Raw genomic sequence first — 20858 nt, 5'->3', positions numbered from 1 at the left:
CAATGTCGCATGAATTCAAACCCATTTCTCCCACACTAATCTTTAAGCCATGTGTTTACTTCTTTAATCTTGTTGACTGTGTACCAATTTGCTCATGGGTTAGTTAGCAATCCAGAGATCATCATCTTTTTGGTTCTACTTTTTAATTTAAACCCAAGCTACTCCTATTTCCTCAGCAGAACCTCTTTCCTCTTTCTACCAATATTGTTGGTACATACGTGGACCATGACAACTGGATCTTTCCCCTCCCACTCCAAGTTCCTCTGCAGCTCAGATGACACACCCTGAACCCAGGCACCAGGCAGGCAACTTCGGGACTCTTGATCCCAACCACAGAGTCTATTCCCCTGACTATACTATCCCTGATTCCAACTACATTTCTCCTTTCTCCCCCTCTTGAATGGCTCCCTGTTCCATGGTGCTATTGTCAGTTTGCTCATCCTCCTTACAGGTCCCGCTCCCGTCCACACAGGAAGCAAGAATCTCAAACCTGTTAGACACACCCAATGGCTGAGGCTCCTTCAGCAATACCTCCTGGATCCCTTCACTGACTCGCTGGTAGTCACACCCTTCTCTCCATGACCAATGACTGAATTTGAAGTAAAGTCAGAAGTCACATGTCACCAGGTTATAGTCCAAAAGGTTTATTTGAAATCACAAGCTTTCATAGCGCTGCCCCGTCATCGGGACTATAACCTGGTGTTGTGTGACTTCTGACTTTGGTCACCCCAGTCCAACGCCGGCACCTCCATAATCATTAATTGGAGGTAGTTGATCTAAGAGATGTGACTGCCTCCTGAACCACAGCAGCCAGGTAACTTTCTCCTTTCCCCATGTATCACAGTGTTCGAAGATCAGATTCCAGCTCAGCAACTCTGAGCCAGAGTTCCTCAAGCAACCAACAGATGTGGTTACTCTGAACCACAATGGGGTCCACCAGCTCCCACATCATGCAGGTACAACATGTCACCTGGCCCTGCTTCTCTAATTTATTGTTTATTTCCTAATTTTTTAAAATACTCCGAGTCTTTTAGTTTGTTATCTGTCTATATTTCTTTTATTTATCTTCGGTCTGAAAGTAACTGAAAATAGATATTCAAATTAGCAACTATTACCAACCAATGAGCTTATGGTTTTCCTGTTCAAATAAAAACTGACAAACTATGAGCCAAGAAAGCAAGCAAAAAGTACCTCTTCGCTCTGCACTGAATTCCCACATTGCCTTCAGATTTCCTGAACTATTACTCACTCAGGCTATGTCTCACCCTAGATTGCATCTCTCCTTCTTGACCGTGCAAAATGTGCTAATCATGCTTAGCCATCAAATGTGTATTTACCTAGCTCAGCTCCTGGTCCCTCAGCTTCTCATCTTTAAAATTTTAGCCTTTCATCCTCTTGTGGTCTTGCTTCTCACCACTCCAAGTAACTTCCTCTAATCCTGCAAGCCTCAAATCACTGCACTCCTCTGGTTCATAGTTTCTGTTATTTTATCTTCACCATTGATGACTCTCCCTTTCGCTACCCAGGCGTACATTCTGGAATTCTCTCCTCAGGCCTCTGTCTGTTGTGTCCCTCTTCTATTTTAAGACATTCTTTAAAACCCACTGCTTTGACCCTGCTAATGTCTCCTTCTTTGGCTCAATATCCATTTTATCTTCCCAGTTCTCTGAAGCAACTTTGGATGTTTTGTTACATTGAAAGGGCTGAATAAATACAAACTGTTACTGCTAATCTCCAGGGAGAGCATAAACAATCCATTTACATGCATCATTATTCAGAAATAAATATGCTACAATTTCTTATGAAAACCTTTAAGTGGGGATCAGATTCTCCTGCAGATAAATCTGCCTGTTTTCCATCATTGAATTACCTCGCCACTCTCATTTACAATCCCCTGCAGACATGCAAGATTCAAACACTCAGGAGTCCATGTCAACCAGATCACTTCATCTGTGAAGAGTCAGCTCTCATCCACGTGAAGGGAAAGGGATTTAGAGAGCCATGGTTTATTTGTCACCATAGTCCTAAATATAAGGTGGAATCAAAATAGTGAACACCTGCACTCCTTCTCATCCTGAAATGGATTCTTTCATCCAGATATCCACCAACTGCAACAGGGAATTCAGGAGAAATATCTTTATTGGAGAATGCTGCAAACTCACGACTAAAGCAAGTAGTTGGAGGTGAGAAATGTTGATGCTCAGAACACAAGGGGGAAATGATGTTGATGGGGTTGGGTAGGGCCAGAAGAGACTCGTGTGAGCATACGAATTAGAAGCAGGATGAGGCTGTTCAGTCCCTCAAGCCTGCTCCATCACCCAATAAGATCATGGCTGATCTGTTTTGAATTCCACATTCCCAGGTACCCTGATAAAGTTTGAATCCAAAATCAAAATTCTGGGGCCCACAGCAGTGTGGGGGTCAATGCAGCCCTAGGTCTGTAGCAAAAGACAGTTCACCACCATCTTCTCCTGGGTAGTTAGGAATGGGAAATAAATCTGGCCCAGCCAATGGCACCTACATCCTAGGACAAAAAAAAATCCCAACAAAAATCTATCTACTTCTGCCTTTGAAGAATTCACTGACCACACCTCCGACCTTCTGAGGCAGAGAGTTCCAAAGTTGGATAATCCTCGGAGAGAAAAAATACTCCTTATCTCTGTCCTAAAAAGTGACCCTGTGGTTCTGGACACAGAAAAGTCCTTTCCATAACCACCTCATCAAGACCATTCTGGATCTGATACACTTCAATCAGGTCACTCCTCACTCATCTAAACTCCAGGGTAAACAAGCCCAATCTGTCCAACCTTTCCTCAGAAGACAACCCATTAATTCCGAGTATCGATCTAGTAAACTTTCTCGGAACCACTTCCAACCCATTTGCATCCTTTCTTGAATCAGGAAATCAAAACTGTACATGGAATTCCAAATGTTGCCTGTGGAATTCTCTGCCACAGGAAGTGGTTGACACCAGAACACTGCATGTTTTCAAGGTGTTAGATATAGTTCTTAGGGCTAAAAGAATTGAACAGTCTGTGGAGAAAGGCGAACATCTAAGACCATTAGATATAGGAGCAGAATTAGGCCATTCTGCCTGTTGAGTCTGCTATGCCTTTTAATCATGGCTGATATGTTTCTTAACCCCCACTCTTCTGCTTTCTCCCAGTACCCCTTGATTCTCTTCTAATCAAGAACCTGTCTGTCTTAAATGCATTCAATGACTTGGCCTCCACAGCCTTCTGCAGCAATGAGTTCCATTGATTCACCACCCTCTGGCTAAAAGAATTCTTCCTCATCTCAGTTTGAAAGGATTGTCCCTTCACCCAGAGGCTGTGGCCTCGGGCCCTAGTCTCACTTACTAGTGGAAACATCTTCTCCACGTCCACTCCATCCAGGCCCCTTGGTATTCTGAAAGAGTTTCAATCACATCCCCCCTCATCCTTCTAAACTCTATCAAATACAGATCTCAATCGCTCCTCGTATGGCAAGCCCTTCATTCCCAAGATCATTCTTGTCAACTTCCTCTGAACCCCTTCCAAGGCCAGCACGTCCTTCCTTAGATATGGGGCCCAAAACTCACAATATTCCAAATATGGTCTGACCTGAACCTTGTACAGCCTCAGCAGTACATCCCTGCTTTTGAAATGAATGCTAACATTGCATTAGCCTTCCTAACTACCAACTTACCCTGATGTTAACTTTAAGAGAATCCTGAATTAGGAACACCAAGTCTGCTTGTGCTTCAGATTTCCAAAGTCTTTCCAGATTTGGAAAATAGTCTATGCCTCTATTCTTCCTACTAACGTGAAATGATCAGTCATACTGAATAGTGGAGCAGGCATTAAGGGAAATGGCCTACTCCTGCTCCTATTTTCTTTGTTACTATGTCTCACCAATGCTTTATATAACTGACTCCATAATATCCTTACTTTTACCGTCAATTCCTCTTCTAATAAAGGATAGCATTCTGAAGACGGGTCTAGGCCCGAAATGTCAGCTTTCCTGCTCCTCTGATGCTGCTTGGCCTGCTGTGTTCATCCAGCTCCGCACCTTGTTATCTCAGCATTCTGTGAGCTTTAATTACTTGCAGCATTTGTGGTCCAACTACTGTGATTCATAGAATAGGTAGATCTCTCCATATCCGAGAAGTTTGCCATTGTTCACCATTCAAGTAATACTCTGCTTTTATATTCTTTTTGCAAAATGAACAACTTCACATTTTTCCCATTACATTCCATCTGCCAGATTTTAGTCCATTTACGCAGCCTATTTATCCGCAAATTTCTTCTGTCCTCTTCATAAAATGATTTCCATTTCACAAAGTCAAGCTATCTCTTCCTGATGACCATGATAGATTAAATGGCCTCTTTCTGTGCCATAGCTTTTCTGTGACTTTACTTTCCCAACCACCTTTGTATCATCTGCCAATCTAACATGCCTTCATTTCCCATATCCAAATCATTGACAGAAATTGTAAAAAGTTGAGGCCCCACAGCAGGAGCCTGCAGGACTCCATATATCACATCCTGCCAATCAGAACAAGACCCATTAATGCATTGTCTCTGTTTTCTGTGTTATTGTGTTAATTTTACACCTTGAGCTCTTACTTCATGCAATAACTTTTAATGCAGCACCTTGTCAAATGCCTTCTGGAAATTCAAGTACATCACCTCAATAGGCTTCCCTTTATTCATCTCCACGTTAGTCATACAGCATGGAAACAGATCCTTCGGTCCAACCAGTCCATGCTGACCACAATCCCAAATTAAACTAATCCCACCTGTCTGCTTCTGGCCCATAGCCCTCCAAACCTTTCCTATTCATGTACTTATCCAAAGTCTTTAAAACATTGTAACTGTAATCGCATCCACCAATTCCTCTGGAAGTTCATTAGGAAAGATATTGTTAAACTTCAGAAGGTTCAGAAGAGATTTACCAGGATATTGCTAGGCATGGAGGGTTTGATGTATAAAGAAAGGCTGGATAGGCTGGGACTTTTTCACTCGAATGTAGGAAGTTGAGAGGCAACCTTATAGAAGTTTATAAAATAATGACGATGGGGGATTTCAAGACGAGGGGGCACATTTAAGATCAAAGGAGAGAGATTTAAAAACACATGGAGGGATAATTTTTTTTTAATGGTTATAGAGTCATAAAGTCATAGTGATACAGCACTAAAACAGACCCTTCTGTCCAACCAATCCATGCTGAACGTCATGCCAAATTAAACTAGTCCCATGTGCCCGCTCCTGGCCCATATCCCTTTAAACCGTTCCTATTCATGTACTTATCCAAGTGTTTTTTAAACATAGCTGTGCCCACATCAACCACTTCCTCAGGAAGTTTATTCCACATGTAAAAAAATTTGCCCCTCATGTCTTTTTTAAAATGTTTCTACTCCCATGTTAAAAATATACCCCCTCATCTTGAAATTCCCCATCCTAAGGAAAAGACACCTACCATTAACTCTATTTATACTCCTTATGATTTTATAAACCTCTGTAAGGTCATGTCTCAATCTCCTATGGTCCAGTGAAAAACATCCCAGCCTATCCAGGACAACAAGGTGCAGGGCTGGATGAACACAGCAGGCCAAGCAGCATCATAGGAGCAGAGAGGCTGACGTTTCGGGCCTAGACCCTTCATCAGAAAAGGGGGAGGGGAAGGGGGTTTTGAAATAAATAGGGAGAGAGTGGGAGGCGGATAGAAGAGGGATAGAGGAGAGGATAGGTGGAGAGGAAACAAACAGGTCGAAGAGGCGGGGATGGAGCCAGTAAAGGTGAGTATAGGTAGGGAGTTAGGAAGGGGATAGGTCAGTCCAGGGAGGACGGACAGGTCAAGGGGGCGGGATGAGGTTGGTCGGTAGGAGATGGAGGTGCGGCTTGAGGTGGGAGGAGGGGATAGGTGGGAGGAAGAACAGGTTAGGGAGGCAGGGACGAGTTGGACTGGTTTTGGGATGCGGTAGGGGGAGGGGAGATTTTGAAACTTGTGAAATCCACATTGATACCATTGGGCTGCAGGGTTCCCAAGCGGAGTATGAGTTGCTGTTCCTGCAACCTTCGGGTGGCATCGTTGTGGCACTGCAGGAGGCCCAGGATGGACATGTCGTCTGAGGAATGGGAGGGGGAGTTGAAATGGTTCGCGACTGGGAGGTGCAGTTGTTTATTGCGAACCGAGCGTAGGTGTTCTGCAAAGCGGTCCCCGAGTCTCCGCTTGGTTTCCCCGATGTAGAGGAAGCCACACCGGGTACAGCGGATGCAGTATACCACATTGGCAGATGTGCAGGTGAACATCTGCTTGATGTGGAAAGTCTTCTTGGGACCTGGGATGGGGGTGAGGGAGGAGGTATGGGGGCAGGTGTAGCACTTCCTGCGGTTGCAGGGAAAAGTGCCGGGTGTGGTGGAGCTGGAGGGGAGTGTGGAGCGGACAAGGGAGTCACGGAGAGAGTTGTCCCTCCGGAAAGCAGATAAGGGTGGGGAGGGAAAGATGTCTTTGGTGGTGGGATCGGATTGCAGATGGCGGAAGTGTCGGAGGATGATGCGTTGGATCCGGAGGTTGGTGGGGTGGTACGTGAGGACGAGGGGGATTCTTTTTTGGTTCTTATTGCGTGGACGGGGTGTGAGGGATGAGGTGCGGGAGATGTGGGAGACACGGTTGAGGGCGTTCTCGACCACCGAGGAGGGGAAGTTACGGTCCTTGAAAAACGAGGACAACTGAGATGTACGGGAGTGGAATGCCTCATCCTGGGAGCAGATGCGGCGGAGGCGAGGAATTGGGAATAGGGGATAGCATTTTTGCAGGAAGGTGGGTGGGAGGAGGAGTATTCTAGGTAGCTGTGGGAGTCGGTGGGCTTGAAATGAATATCGGTTTCTAGGTGGTTGCCCGATATGGAGACAGAGAGGTCCAGGAAGGGGAGAGAGGTGTTAGAGATGGTCCAGGTAAACTTAAGGTTGGGGTGGAAGGTGTTAGTGAAGTGTATGAACTGTTCGAGCTCCTCGTGGGAGCACGAGGCGGCGCCGATACAGTCATCAATGTAACGGAGGAAGAGGTGGGGTTTAGGGCCGGTGTAGGTACGGAAGAGGGATTGTTCCACGTAACCTACACCTTGTTGTCTCGGATTCTCCAGCATCTGCAGTTCCTACTATCTCTGATTCAATTTTAACCCCAGCCTATCCAGCCCCTCTTTATAACTCACACCTTCCATACCCGGCAACATCATGGTATATCTCTTCTGAATCCTCTCTAGCTTAATATCCTTCATGGAATTCCAATAAATAAATTAAACAGTGTTTCCATTTCACAAAACCACAATGTCTCTTCCGTATTACCTTTATATTATCTAAATGCCCAGCTGTAACCTTGTTAATGACTGAATCCGGTACATTACCCATGACAGACATCAACTTAACTGGCTAAGTTCAAAGAAGATATGAGGGGCAGGTTTTTTAAACAGAGAGGAGGAGGAGTCTGGAACACACTGTTAGGGGTGATGGTGGGGGCAGATCTGATAAGGGGCATTTAAAGGACTTTTAGATCAGCACATGAATACACAAGAAATGCAGGGATACAGACTAAGGGCAGGTAGAAAGGATTAGTTTAATTTGGCGTTATGTTTAGCTCAACAATGTGGGCCAGAGGACCTATTCCTGTGATGTACAGTTCTATGTTCTATTCCCAACACCGTCTGGGTGAAAACATTTTCCTCAAATCTCTTCTACACCCTAAAATTATACCTCCTTCTTATTGACCCTTCAACAAAGGGGAACATAGCAGTTTCCTATCCACCCTGTATATGCCCCTCATGGTTACTCCTTCAGCCTTTTCTGCTCCAAGTTAAACAACTCAAACTTATCCAGCCTCTCTTCATAGCTAAAATCCTCCATCCCAGGCAACATCCTGGTGAATCTCCTCTGCGCCCTCTCCAGTGCAATCACATCCTTCCTATAGTGTGGTGACCAAAACTAGACACAGTACTTCCAGCTGTGGCTTAACCAAAGATTTGTGCAGCTCCAACATAACCTCCCTGCTCTCGTTATCTATACCATGGCTGACGAAGGCTAGTGCACCATGTACCTTCCTAACTCTATAGTAAAGATAGAAGTAAAATATTTGTTTATTTCATCTGCCATTTCTTCAGTATGAATTTTTAACTCTGTTATACAGGACCAACACTCATTTTAAATATTCTTTCCTTTTTAATTACCTGTAGAAGCTCTTGCTATCTGTTTTTACATTTCTAGTTTCATCTCAGTCTAATTTCTTTCTTCTGATTAATTGTCCTGTTATTCTCTGATGTTCTACCTATGGTTAAGTAAAGTTTGATGTTTTCTCTAACTTTACTTAACCGTAGGTAGACAATATGCATATGGAGGATTGAACATAAACACTGGCACAGATAAACGGGACAAAAGACAATGCTATATACAACACTGAGTATTCCTGGTTTTCACTCCCTCCTTTTTTCTGCACTCAGTGTCTATCTGCAGCACTATTTAAGGTGCAGCAGCTCTAAGAGATGTAGACATACCTCTGCCATGTAGATGGCCCCAGTTTCAGTGAAGGTATTGTCATTGAGGTTAAGGACACGGAGGTTTGCGTTCTTTGTGAAAGACAGGGCCAAAGCACTGATACCCTGATGGGTAATTCCATTCTGCGGCATCTGAACCTCTTCTAAAGTTCCAATGAGCTGAACATTAACAAAAAAGAAAAAATATTTCAAATTTCCCTGCAAAAAAATAGACATTAAATCATGTACCATTTATAGTACTGTACAGGAGTTAGGGCAGCAACAGTTGCTGTTGGCTTTGCCTGATTTGTGAACGGTAGAACATACATGTTGATCTTCTTGTGGAGTGGTTTCTAACTGGCATACAACCAATCACTGGCGATCAGCTACAAGTCTGTTTGAAAGGGCAATTCTCAGAGTCAATATAAATGAGACATGATGTTTAACCAGTCTTATCAGAGGCAGCCTCATTGATTAAATTCCACAAGAGAAACCTGCAACACACACATTCTAATTGACTTCCAGTGTCAAAAGAAAATGTGCATTTCTACAGCACCTTTCATGACCTCAGGATGTCCAAAAGTACTACTTCACACCCAATGAAGTAAGATACTGAAGTGTAGTCCCTGTTGTTATGTTGGAAACGTGGCCACAGCGAGATCCCACAAAATGGACAGTTCCTATATTTAATGAAAAAAACCCCAAAGAACTGCGGATGCTGGAAATTAGAAACAAAAACAGAAATTGCTGGAAAATCTCAGCAGGTCTGACAGCATCTGTGGAGACAAAGCAGAGCTAATGTTGACCCTTCTTCAGAACTGACTGTAGCTAGGAATATATGCCAGAGGAGGAGTGGGGGGAGGGGGATGGAGTAAACGATAGGTGGAGATGGAGCCCAGAGCGCGAGCAAAATACAGTTGGGCAGACAAGGAGTGGGTAAAGGTCAGCTTGGGAGAATGAATAGGTACTAATGGGTACCGTTAGTGGCTGACAATGGTTTGTTTGTGGTTGCAGCCCATGTGAGCCTATGTGGTTTTCTCTCTCTCTCTGGATTCCATCTTCAACTATCATTTTACTCCTTACCCTTTTCCCACCCCTCCTCTAGCATATATACACTGACATCTTCCTAGCTACCATCAGTTCTGAAGAAGGGTCAATTAACTCAAAACATTAACTCTGCTTTCTCTCCACAGATGCTGCCAGATCTGCTGAGATTTTCTAGCAATTTCTGTTTTTGTTCCTATATTTAAAGATGTTGGTTCAGGCATGATATTCGCTGTGATGGGTCTTGACAAATTCCTCTGCCAGGGTTAGAAATGCAGAGATTGAATCCCTTTAAGATTCAAACAGGTCAGTTCCAGAGTTAATTGAAAACAGTGATGCTTATTAGGTGTTTGAATTTAAGAGATGAGTTCTCTGTAATTTGTTATTTGTTTCATTAGTTAATTGGAGTGATTTGGTTGTGGAGCAAATTACTGCAGAAGCTGGAATCTCTACTGAAAACAACAAAAATGCTGGAGATCACAGCGAGTCAGGCACCATCCATTGGAGAGAGAGCAAACTAATGTTGAGGGTCGAGATGAATCTTCATCAGAACTGAAGTGAAGTGTGGAGGGGCCAGCGTTTCTTTGGGAGGTGGATGGTTGGAGTGTTGGGACAGAAAGGTTGTTGATAGTTCAGAATAAGTGATGGGAAGGTGAGAAAGACAGAACAATGGAGTGTCTAACTATCAGACTGGAAAGGACAGACAGTCTCAGTGGGGTGAGGGGAGGGGAGAGAGGACATCGTGATGGAGAATGTAACAAGTAAAGCTAAAAGAAAGGGAAGGAGTAAACCTTCTGGACTTAATATTAAGTTCAATACCTTAATTTGAAGTCCAGAAGGTTTTTCTCCTTCCCTTCCTCTTAGTTTTGCTTATTAGATTCTCTGTCACCATGTCCTCTCTCCCCTCCCCTCACCCCAGTGGGACTATCGGTTCTTTCCAGTCTGGCAGTGAGACACACATTTTTCTGCCATTCTTACATTCCGATCACTTATTCTGAACTATCAACAACCTTTCTAAATTAAAAATAATGGAGTTCTGAGCAGAGACGTATTGGTTTTCCATTTCACCGGCCGATGGTGGGGATTCTTAGTGGAGGGCTCTCTAGGTGGGAGTCCTCCCGCTTTCCCTTGAGTCCTGGGGTGGAGGGTGCTGCACAATCACAGATTGTGGTGGCTTACCGATGCCCAGCCCATCTGTTTATTCTGTGGTGTTGTGAAGTCCATGGACAATGTATATGATGGTTGCAAACAGTTCCCTCTACAGCATCCTGCCTTTGGTTACTTTAAAGAACTTGTTATCGTTTTTTTTGGTTGCAATTCAGGCCCACATTTCTGACCTTTGGGTACCCTGTGCAGTAGAGAGTGAGCAGGGTGGAGGACTTCCTCCTGGACCTGCCCCTGTCCTGGACAAAGTAGCCTGCTTCCACAACTACGTTTGTGCCCAAGTGTCCTTGGACAGGGAGCACATAATATCCACCAACATTCCTTGGGCATTGAAAGAGGGGAGTACTATGGGGGATGAAGTGCATTATTTTCTCCACCAATTCCATCCTGATTTTGTCCCTGCTCTTGTTTCCTCCTCTTTTAGTTTTCTTGTCATTGTAACGCTGCTGTTGGTGAGCAGTGTTCGTAATTTGAATAACTAGGTGATCAGTTAACATGTAGCCTAAAGAAGCAGAACTCAATTATATCCCAGTGTGAAATAACTCGACAGGGGCTGGTATCCTATCGCCAAGTCACCCTTTAATTACACATGGAAGGTCTTTGACACTGATCCAGCTCCCTCAGAGCCAGCTCTCAGAGTGAACAGAACCTCTGACACTCCTGTTTATATCTGTCATCCAGGGCTCCCTGTTTGGACCAGGTTAACAGCCCCAATCAGGGAACTCATATTCTAGGAGGTCCATCTGGCTGACCTCAGTACAATCACTACACATTGGGGTGTTGGTTTCTGGGCAGGAATGAGTATAGAAGGGAAGGTAGAAACCGGTGTTTCTGCTAAACTATAGATTTACAATAAAACTCTCTGTAAATCTCAAAACCTTTTGCTGCTTAATTTGCCATATAAAAATGATGTGTGAAACATAGTCTGCTCTTCTTTGAAATAATACTGTGTGATCTTTTATTTCCATCTGAGAGGCAGATGGGGTCTCAGTACAATGTCTCATCTAAAAGGCAGCACTTCCGACAGGACAGCTCTCCTCCAATTAGTGCCAACTTAGACTACAGCATGTGTCCAGATCTCTGGAGTGGGACAGAAACGCACAACATTCTGACAGTCAGACATGTGAACAGGCAGAGAATAGAAGGATATGAACCATGTTCAGACAAATGGGATACTTAGAATAGCATCATGGTTGGCACAGAAATGATGGGCTGAAGGGCCTGTTCCTGAAATGTACTGTTCTGTTCTGTGAGTCAGAGATGAAAAGTTTACTCAGTGAGGGAGAACTGACCTCATAAATTGGTTTTGGGCAGAATGTTAAAAGTGTCTTATTTTCCCATCAGATATTGGCAATCTACAATGTGTTTAGCCCAGGCTGGTGCTGATTTCAGTCCAAGCAATAATCAGACCACAAATATTGGCCCTAGTATCTGGAGCTGCAATAGACCAATAGTCATCCAGCATCTTTTTCTTAAGTGCCATACAGTGCTTGTGCTGGAAATCAAAACTGCCTTGCATTTATGTAATGCCTTATCACATACAATGAGTTAATGTACTTTGAACCACAATGTACAGTCCTATGGAAGTTGCAGGATAATACCTGGATATTTTCATTATTCCAGTAAATCAGATGTTGAACTTTGAAAGAGAGAAAGAACGTCTCTGAGCAAGTGAGCAAGAAGAAAAGGATAGCGCAAACAGATAAAGAAAATTGTTTGGCAGGCTGACAATAGGTACAGTTTACTGGAAGGAGTGATTCTGACTGTAAAACTATTTGATGGGAGAATTAGCTGAACAGGAAAACACTGAAGGCACAGAAGGATTTTTGTTACTATGTATTGTTACTGTCAATTGTAAACTGGAAGGAGGACAGCATTGAACTCCAAAAGGATATTGAACCTCATTTGCTACTTATCTGCCCATTCCACCAACCTCTCAGTATGGAGAATTGTAAGATGATGCACTTTGGTAGGAAGAATGTTGAAAACAATAGACGACAAAGGGCACAATTCTAAAGGGACTGCAGGAGTAGAGGGAGCTGGTGTAAATGTGGTGTAAATTATTGAAGGTGGCAGGATAGGTGAACAAAGTAGTCAATAAACAATGTCCTTGACTTTACTAATAGGGGCATAGAGTACAAGAGCAAGGAGGTAATGTTGCGTTTGTATAAAATACTTGTCAAATCTTAGCTGGAGAATTGTTACAGTTGTGGGCACCATATTAAAGTAAGATGTGAATGCACCAGAGAGAGAGCGCAGAAATGATTTTCAAGAATGGTTCCAGGAATGAAAATCTTCAATTATGAGGATAGATTGATAAACTGGAGCTGTCCTCTTTGGAGAGAAGAAAGCTGAGAGGAGATCTGAAAAAGAATTTTAAATTCATGAGCAGGCTGTGTAGGATAGGGAGAAGCTGTATCTGTTCATAAAAGGAATGAGAACAAGAGGGCATAGACTTGAAGTGACACGCAAATAAAGCAAAAGTGATGAGAGAAAAATACGGTTTTCACACAGTCAGCAGTTAGGGTCTGGAATGCACTGCTGGGAAATGTGCTGAAGGTGGTTCAGTTGAGGAATTCAAGAGGGACATTGGATGGTTAGTTGAATAGAAATGGTGTGCAGGGAAAAGCGGGGGCGGGGTGGCAGAAGATTGGCACTAGGTGCAGGCACAATGGGCCAAATGGACTCCCTCTGCATAGAAGTTTGTGACTATGTGATTCTATGGTGTTCTGTTTGGAAGTACATAAACCATTGAAAACTATCTCAGATTAAAATAGTGATCCAAACAGAGTGATTCCATCTTCCTTGGTTAAATGTAATTCCAAGAAATGTTTCCCCACATTACACTACATGGTCTTTAACGTTCAAGATGGATAGCAAAGCAATAAGTTCATTTAGGAATTTAAAAGAGAGGGAAATGGAACAATGGGCATTAAGGATATACGGGACGTGGAGAGAATTGAGAATTTGAAACTTGATTTAGTATAGCTATCAAAAATGATGGAGCAGATTCAATCGGCCAAATGGCCTTCTCCTGATCTCGTCCCTTGTACTTTAGAAACCTTCAGATGTAAATGAATGGATAACCTTTACAGTCATATTATTGAGTACACAAGGTGAATATATAATAAGGGCTGGATTAAAGGTAGTTTGAAGAAATGAAGCTCTAAGGCTATGTGAAAAGCACTAAGTAAGACTGTAGGGAGGAAGTGAGGGAACTACTGATTTGATATAGGATCCTTCAAAATATATTCTTTTGAAAGGCATTTACAGAATTAGCAATGAACGTTGCCACAGAAACCAAATCGATAGTAAGGAATTCTTCTTTAGAGTTATAGCAGGAAGCTGATGAGCTTTGGAGAATTGCAATCTCTGAGGGATGAAAATGGAGTTAAAACTTTTAAAATAGTCAACATTTTGAATGTGTAACATGAGACGTTTCATAGCAGAGCCTTTCAATTTTTTGTTGTAGGTCCTATCACTTAGCAGAGATATTGACAGCCTTAAAAGACTCAAAACATTAAATCTCTGAGGGTGCACTTTCCAATGAGCCTGTTTGAACGTAAATAGGGAAAAAGTCTACAAATTAAGAGGAAATCTCAGCCCTACACTTTGGAATTTGTTCTTTGAATCCCGCTGCCTCTCCATCACACTTTTAAGAAATTCATTTTTGATCGAGCTTGAGATGAAGGATTTATGAAGAAAGTTGGGCCTATACCTACTGGGGTTTAGTAGAATAAGAGGTGATTGTAGAGGAGTTGGGTTAATAACAGAGGCACACATGATGATATGTAATAATGACCCAACAGTAATGAGTGAATAGACGGCTCCAATCTTGTGTGAAGAGAGTGGATATAAAAGATCTTGCTGTGAATATAAAGATTTCGCATAAAAAGGCCAAGGTTACTAGTAACATATTTCTGGGAGACTAATAGACCGAAGTCAAGAATATACAAAAATGGTGGCATGGAAAAAAGATCAGAAAGCCAACAGTTGAAGAAAATCTTAAGTTTAAGGAGCATTTGTTGAAATGAAATTATTGAACAGGTAAAGTTAAAAGACACAAAGCAAAGATCATGTGAAAGCATTGAGAGATAGTAGGAACTGCTGATGATGGAGTCAGAGATAACAAGGTGTAGAGCTGGAGGAACACAGCAGGCCAAGCAGCATCAGAGGAGCAGGAAAGCTGACATTTCGGGTCAGGACCCTTCTTCAGAAATGAAGAAGGGTCTCAACCTGAAACATCAGCTTTCCTGCTTCTCTAATGCTGCCTGGCCTGCTGTGTTCCTCCAGCTCCACACTGTGTTATATATGAAAGCATTGATTTGTTTATGAATGATCTGTATACACTGGCAGAAAACTGCACTTATGAAGACACCACAATCAAATCATGGTCAGAGTAGTATAGGAAACATTATCAGGCCTTTTGCAACTTACGGACAATTTAACTATGCTGCTGAAACTGTTTCAAACCATGAGGTAAACAGTACTAAGGAAACAGAACAGAACTGAAACAAGCGGAAAGGGGTAGTCCATGTAATAAAACAGAGTGCAGTCAATTAAGTTTATAAGCTGCTAAGGAGAAAATCTCAGCATGCCAAATCAGGAGAAAGTTTGCCAAACACCATTTTAAAATGGCTCCAGTGTGTGGGCAGAGCAAACCACACAAATGCAAGGACTATCAATCTTGAGGGGGAGCAGGACGCCATAACGGTGGAAAAATCTCATTTAAAGCAGACTCTTCTTTAAAAAAATCCAGACAATAGGATAAAAAAAGTTAAAATCACTAAAGCAACGCTGCATAAAACATGAACAGACCAAATCGTTCATTGGAGAAATAAAGTATGCTGAAGAATATTGCAGCATTAAATTAGAAATGGATAGACCCCACACAGAGTTTAAACTACGTACGGGAGCCAGATCAAACATATTAAATTGCTACCACCATTTATCAAATTACAAGATTCTGGAGGAACTTAATTAAAAATTCAAGGCCACCTCATGGCAAACGCTTAAATATAAAGACTGAGAAATCCTTGAATCACTCCATCCTGTTCAGAATCAAAAATGTTTTCTTCTAAGTTGGGGGTTTCATTAAAGTTGGGATGGATCTGTAGGATTGATAGGATTGCTGCTGAACACATGAATGAATCTCAAAGTGAGCTTTCAAAATTGTTCAAAGTATTGTGGAAAATGAAAGACTGAAAAGGAGTTATCTCACTAGTTACCATATCAACCAGATGGTGTTCAGGTGTGGTTACAATCCCAAAACCCATTGGTTCAATAAGAATCTGTGCGGATTTAATTCGGTTAAATAAACTAGTGGAATGAAGGATCCATCCAATGTCCTCAGCTGATTAAAGTCTAGCAAAGCAAGCTAAGGTAACCTTCTTTGCCAGGCTGGTGTTAACAATGGATTCTGCCAACTATTCCTGGATGAAGTATCCAGATTGCTGCCTACAATTAGATGCTATTCTTTTAACAGATCAACTTTTGGGATTTTGTGCTCTTTCCAAAAAGTTTTAAAAGAAGGCTTTGAGGTTGTAATGTCCCACATGGATCCACAAAACAGAAACATGACTAAAGAGCAGGAGCAGTCTAATGCAGATCTAGCGCTTAATTAAAAATGGGTTTGCCAAACCCAAGATAAAATTTCTTATATCTATCACACAAGCTACATTTGATCACAAACAGCCAAATCTATAAACAGAATTTCCATCACCCAGGAATGTCTCAGAGCTATACAAACTAGAGGATGGTGAATCAAGTGTGCAGGGTTCCTATCAAATTTGGCAGAGGTCAATGTGAGAAAACCTTTGTGGCAGGGTCAACAATGGTGCTGGAACCAGGACCTGAAAAATACTTTTGAAAAAGATTAAATGACTTTTAATCTTTTCAGAAAGGTTGGAACATCATGATCCACATTTACTGGAAGTGGTAATAACAAATGCCTTATCTTCAGAACCGGAGACAGTACTCTTTCAAGTGCAGAAAGACAACGAGCAGAGACCAGTTTATTTTATCTCTGGAACATCAATAGAGGAGGAAATATTCTAGTAAGAAGCTCCAGCAGTAATGTGAGCCAATGAAAATGTTTCTGATTACATGTGGGATTGCAGTTCAAAACTGAAGCTAAGTAGAAGCAAACTGGTCACTCTTCTGAACATGAGAGAATGTGCCAAGATGTCACTTGGAATTCAACATTCCAGCTGAGGCTCATAAGATATGAGTTAGTCAAGAATATGTACAGAAAATGCACCAAACAGCAGCAGATGTGCTCTCAAGTACACCACCAAGTGGAATGGAATAGGAGGCTTTTGACTTCATCACTGAAAAGAAGTTAAAAAAGATAAGACAACACCAAGAACAAGATGAGGAATGTCCTCGTATCTGGAAAGGACAGCCAGGTGACGTAGCTAACAATTCAACACAACAATGGTACTTTAAACAATACAACTCCTCACTGTCATTGATGGCATAGTTACTGGTCTTCAATAGGAGACAGTTAATTTGAGAGCACTTTGACTTCAAAACTTGCACCAGAACCATCTGGGGATTAGGAAGTATTTAGCAAGGGTAGACCATCAGTATGATGGCCAGACATTATCCACTCTAGAGACAGCATGCAAGAATGCATTTATTGAAGTTCAAGCAGAAAATCTTCCTTCGTGTTATTTTTGCAAGATGGGTTGAAGTTAACCTTTTGCAGTATCATAGCAGTTGATTGATTGATTTATTTGTTGTCACGTGTATTTGTTATAAATACAGTGAAAAGTGTTGTGTAATGTTGCTGTTCTCTGGCACCATCTTAAAACACCGGAAATAAACCAGACATAGAGTATAAAAAGGTAGAAGAATAAAGAAACGAAGTTAAAAGTTCAACATTACAGTGCTTCTTAAGTGCTTAGCCAAGGGCCTGGATCTGGACTCTTCCACCCCGACACTGAGACCAACATCAGCACAAAGCAGTCAGCCAGTTTTGAGTCTCTTTGCAGTACTGCTGCTGCAGAACTGTGTCACCATTCTTCAATGCCATCTCGCCTCTACCCATGCCATGAGACAATGTTGGGCTGACCTTGGCAACGCAGCCATTGCTGACACTGCCAGGTCCTGTACTTGGCACTGGACCCAAACTCACCTCCCTCCGCTGCCGCTGTGAGACTGCGTTGGGCCAATCTCAGCAATGCACTGGTCGCTGAAGCTGCCAGGTCCTGCACCAGACCCAAACCTGCCTCCTTCCGCCGCCAATAGGAATATAACTTGACTCCCTCTGCCACCGTTGCAATCAAATCTTGCCTCCAACATGGTGGACACCTCAATGCCGTCCAAGCTCTCCTCAAGGGGGTAAATTAGGGTAAATTTTAAAAAAAAGCAGAGAAAGAAGAAAATAAAAGGAAAAGCAGAAGGAGCGGATGAGCTCCTGGGCTCAGGAGCCTGAATGCTGTGTTGTTATTCAGAATTTGTTCCACACACAGGATCCTGGACAATGCAATGTCAGGCGATGGACCACGTTTGCAAATGAGCATTTTCAAAATTGCACACATGAATATGATTTAATTCATGTTACCATCTCGCTTTGGTATCCTCGAACGATTGGAGAAGCTGACAAAGAGATTTGAACAATGACAGCTGATTGAAGAGAAATGAAAAGCTCCATTTTGCTTTATTAAGTTATTATCCCTTACTACCGCAGAATGGGTTACCACCACCAGAGTCACTAATGGGTGGGAGACTGAGAACACAGCTTCTACCTGTGATCTGTCATACACATTAAAACCTAATATTACAGAGAAGGACCATAAGAAAGTAAAGCTGCAAGAAGAAAAGCAAAGGGGCAACCTAGTACAAAATTTCAACAACAGAAAATGAACATGAGAATAACCAGAGCTGATGTCTGAGAGAGAGTATGGGTAAGAGACCAACAGAAGGAAGTTATAATTAATGAAAACTACACCACATGCAAGATCATATATGTTGACAGAAACCATGGCATCAAAAAGAGGAACCAAATGCATTAATACCAATAAACATGAAACAAACAGAAACTTGTACTTGCTACTCAGAAAAAGAAGAAAGCAGTACAATCACCCTGGAGGAAAGCACTCACCAACTGAAAGAAAACACATCCCAGGACGAGGTAAGAAGCAGATCAAGGAGACTGGACAAAGCACTAGAGAGTAACCCTGCAAAGTCTGAGGCTGTGAGGGGAAATGTATAAAATGTAAATGCGATAACAAAGATCTGGGGAAGATGTAGAATAATGGTGTTAACATAAGAAGCATACATAATGATGATATAACAAGGATGTCAGAGTTGCATGAGTACATAGAAAGATCTGGAAGGGAGAATGTTTGTAAAGTTCTGGCTACGAATAAACACCATATAAAGCAAGAAGTCACATGGCATAGTTTGGGAACCGAACAGTTCTAAACCTAGAATGCACAACAAAACAGAGATCTTATTAAAACACATGACTCTATAATAACATAACTCACCTCTTGACTCCCCAGAGCCTGTCCCACCATCTACAAGGCACAAGTCAGGAGTGTGATGGAATACTCCCCATTTGCCTGGATGGGGGCAGCCCCAAAAGAAACTTGACACCATCTAGGACAAAGCAGTCCGCTCGATCAGCACCACATCCACAGGCATCCGCTCCCACCACTAATGCAGCAGTGTGTACCAGTTACAAGATGCACTGCAGATATTCACCAAGACTCCTCAGACAGTACCTTTCAAACTCGCGACCAGTACCATCTGAATGGATAAGGGAGCAGATAGATGCGAACACCACCCCCTGCAAGTTCCCCTCCATCCTGACTTGGAAATATTCCTTCACTGGTTCTGGGTCAAAATCCTGGAATTCTCTCCCGAACAGCATTGTAGATCAATCTACAGCACATGGGCTGCAGCGGTTCAAGAAGGCGGCTCACCTCCACTGTTTCAAGGTCAACTAGGGGCAGGCAATAAATGCTGGGCCAGGTAGCAACACCTGTGTCCCACGAGCAACTAAAATATATTAAGATCCTGAGGGGACTTGATAGGTCGCATACTGGGAGAATGTTTCTTCTTGTGGCAGAGTCTGGAGCGAAGGAACACAGTTCAGGAATAAGAGGACTCCCTGTAAAACAGAAGCAAGGAGAAATGATTCCATTCAGAGAATTATTTTACGTAGAATGATTTTCTCCAGAAATGAGTGGAAGCTGGGTCATTAAAGCTGAGTTGGATAGAATTTTTATAGACCAGGGCTTGAAGGATTATGGCGAGCCCATTTTCTCTTTATGGAGGGTTGGCACCCAATTTGATTTGATTTACTATTGTCACGTGTACTGAGATACTGAGTGAAAAGTATTGTTTTGTGTGCTAATCAGACAAATCATACCTTACATTACATCAAGGTAACAGAACAGAATGCAGAATATAGTGTTACAGCTACAGAGAAGGTGCAGAGGAAGATCAACTCTAATATAGACATAAGTCCATTCATAAGTGTGATACAGCCGGGAAGAAGCATTTCTTAAGTCTGTTAGTACATGTTTTCAAACTTTTGTACCTTCTGCCCAACGGAACAGGGTGGAAGAGAGAATAACCGGGGTAGGAGGGGTCCTTGATTACTTTGGCTGCTTTCCCAAGGCAGTGGGAAGTATAGACAGAGTCAATGGATGGAAGGCTGGTTTGCTTGGTGGACTGGGCTGTGTTCACAACTCTCTATAATTTTGTGCGGTCTCGGGAAAAACAGTTGCCGTACTGAGCTGTGATGTATCCGGATAGGATGCTTTCTATGATGCAACTATAAAAATTGTGGACATGCTGAATTTCCTTAGCTTTCTGGGTTTTGGTGTGTTTTCTTGACTGTAGTGTCAACATTGATGGACCATTGTTGGTGATATTTACGCCCAGGAACTTGAAGCTGTTGACCGCCTCTACCTCAGCGCCACTGATACAGACAGAGGTGTGCCCTCCACTCTGCCTTCTGACCAGCTTCTTCGTTTTGCTGACATTGTGGGAGAGACTGTTGTCTTACACCATGCCAGTAAACATGCTCTCTCTTTCCTGTACTCTGTCTCATCGTTGTTTGAGATTTGAACCACTACAGTGGTGTCTTCCGCAAATTTGTAAATGGAGTTGGAGCTGAATTTGCTCA

At 42.6% G+C, this 20858-nt stretch overlaps 1 protein-coding gene across 1 annotated transcript in view; it reads right to left on the bottom strand.

Annotated features, from left to right (window-relative positions):
* Positions 1–8488: 8488 nt before the first annotated feature.
* LOC125485893 (ran GTPase-activating protein 1-like) overlaps positions 8489–20858 on the bottom strand; it is a 386685-nt gene continuing 374315 nt past the window's right edge. The window contains exon 6 of the mRNA XM_048611074.1: positions 8489–8686. Coding sequence (XP_048467031.1) covers positions 8489–8686 — 198 coding nt within the window. The remainder of the gene's footprint in view (positions 8687–20858) is intronic.

Source organism: Rhincodon typus, chromosome 23 (assembly GCF_021869965.1).
Source record: "Rhincodon typus isolate 14 chromosome 23, sRhiTyp1.1, whole genome shotgun sequence".
Taxonomy (NCBI): Eukaryota; Metazoa; Chordata; class Chondrichthyes; order Orectolobiformes; family Rhincodontidae; genus Rhincodon; species Rhincodon typus.
Note: the sequence above shows the minus strand (reverse complement) of the source record. Positions and strands in the feature narration are given on the sequence as shown.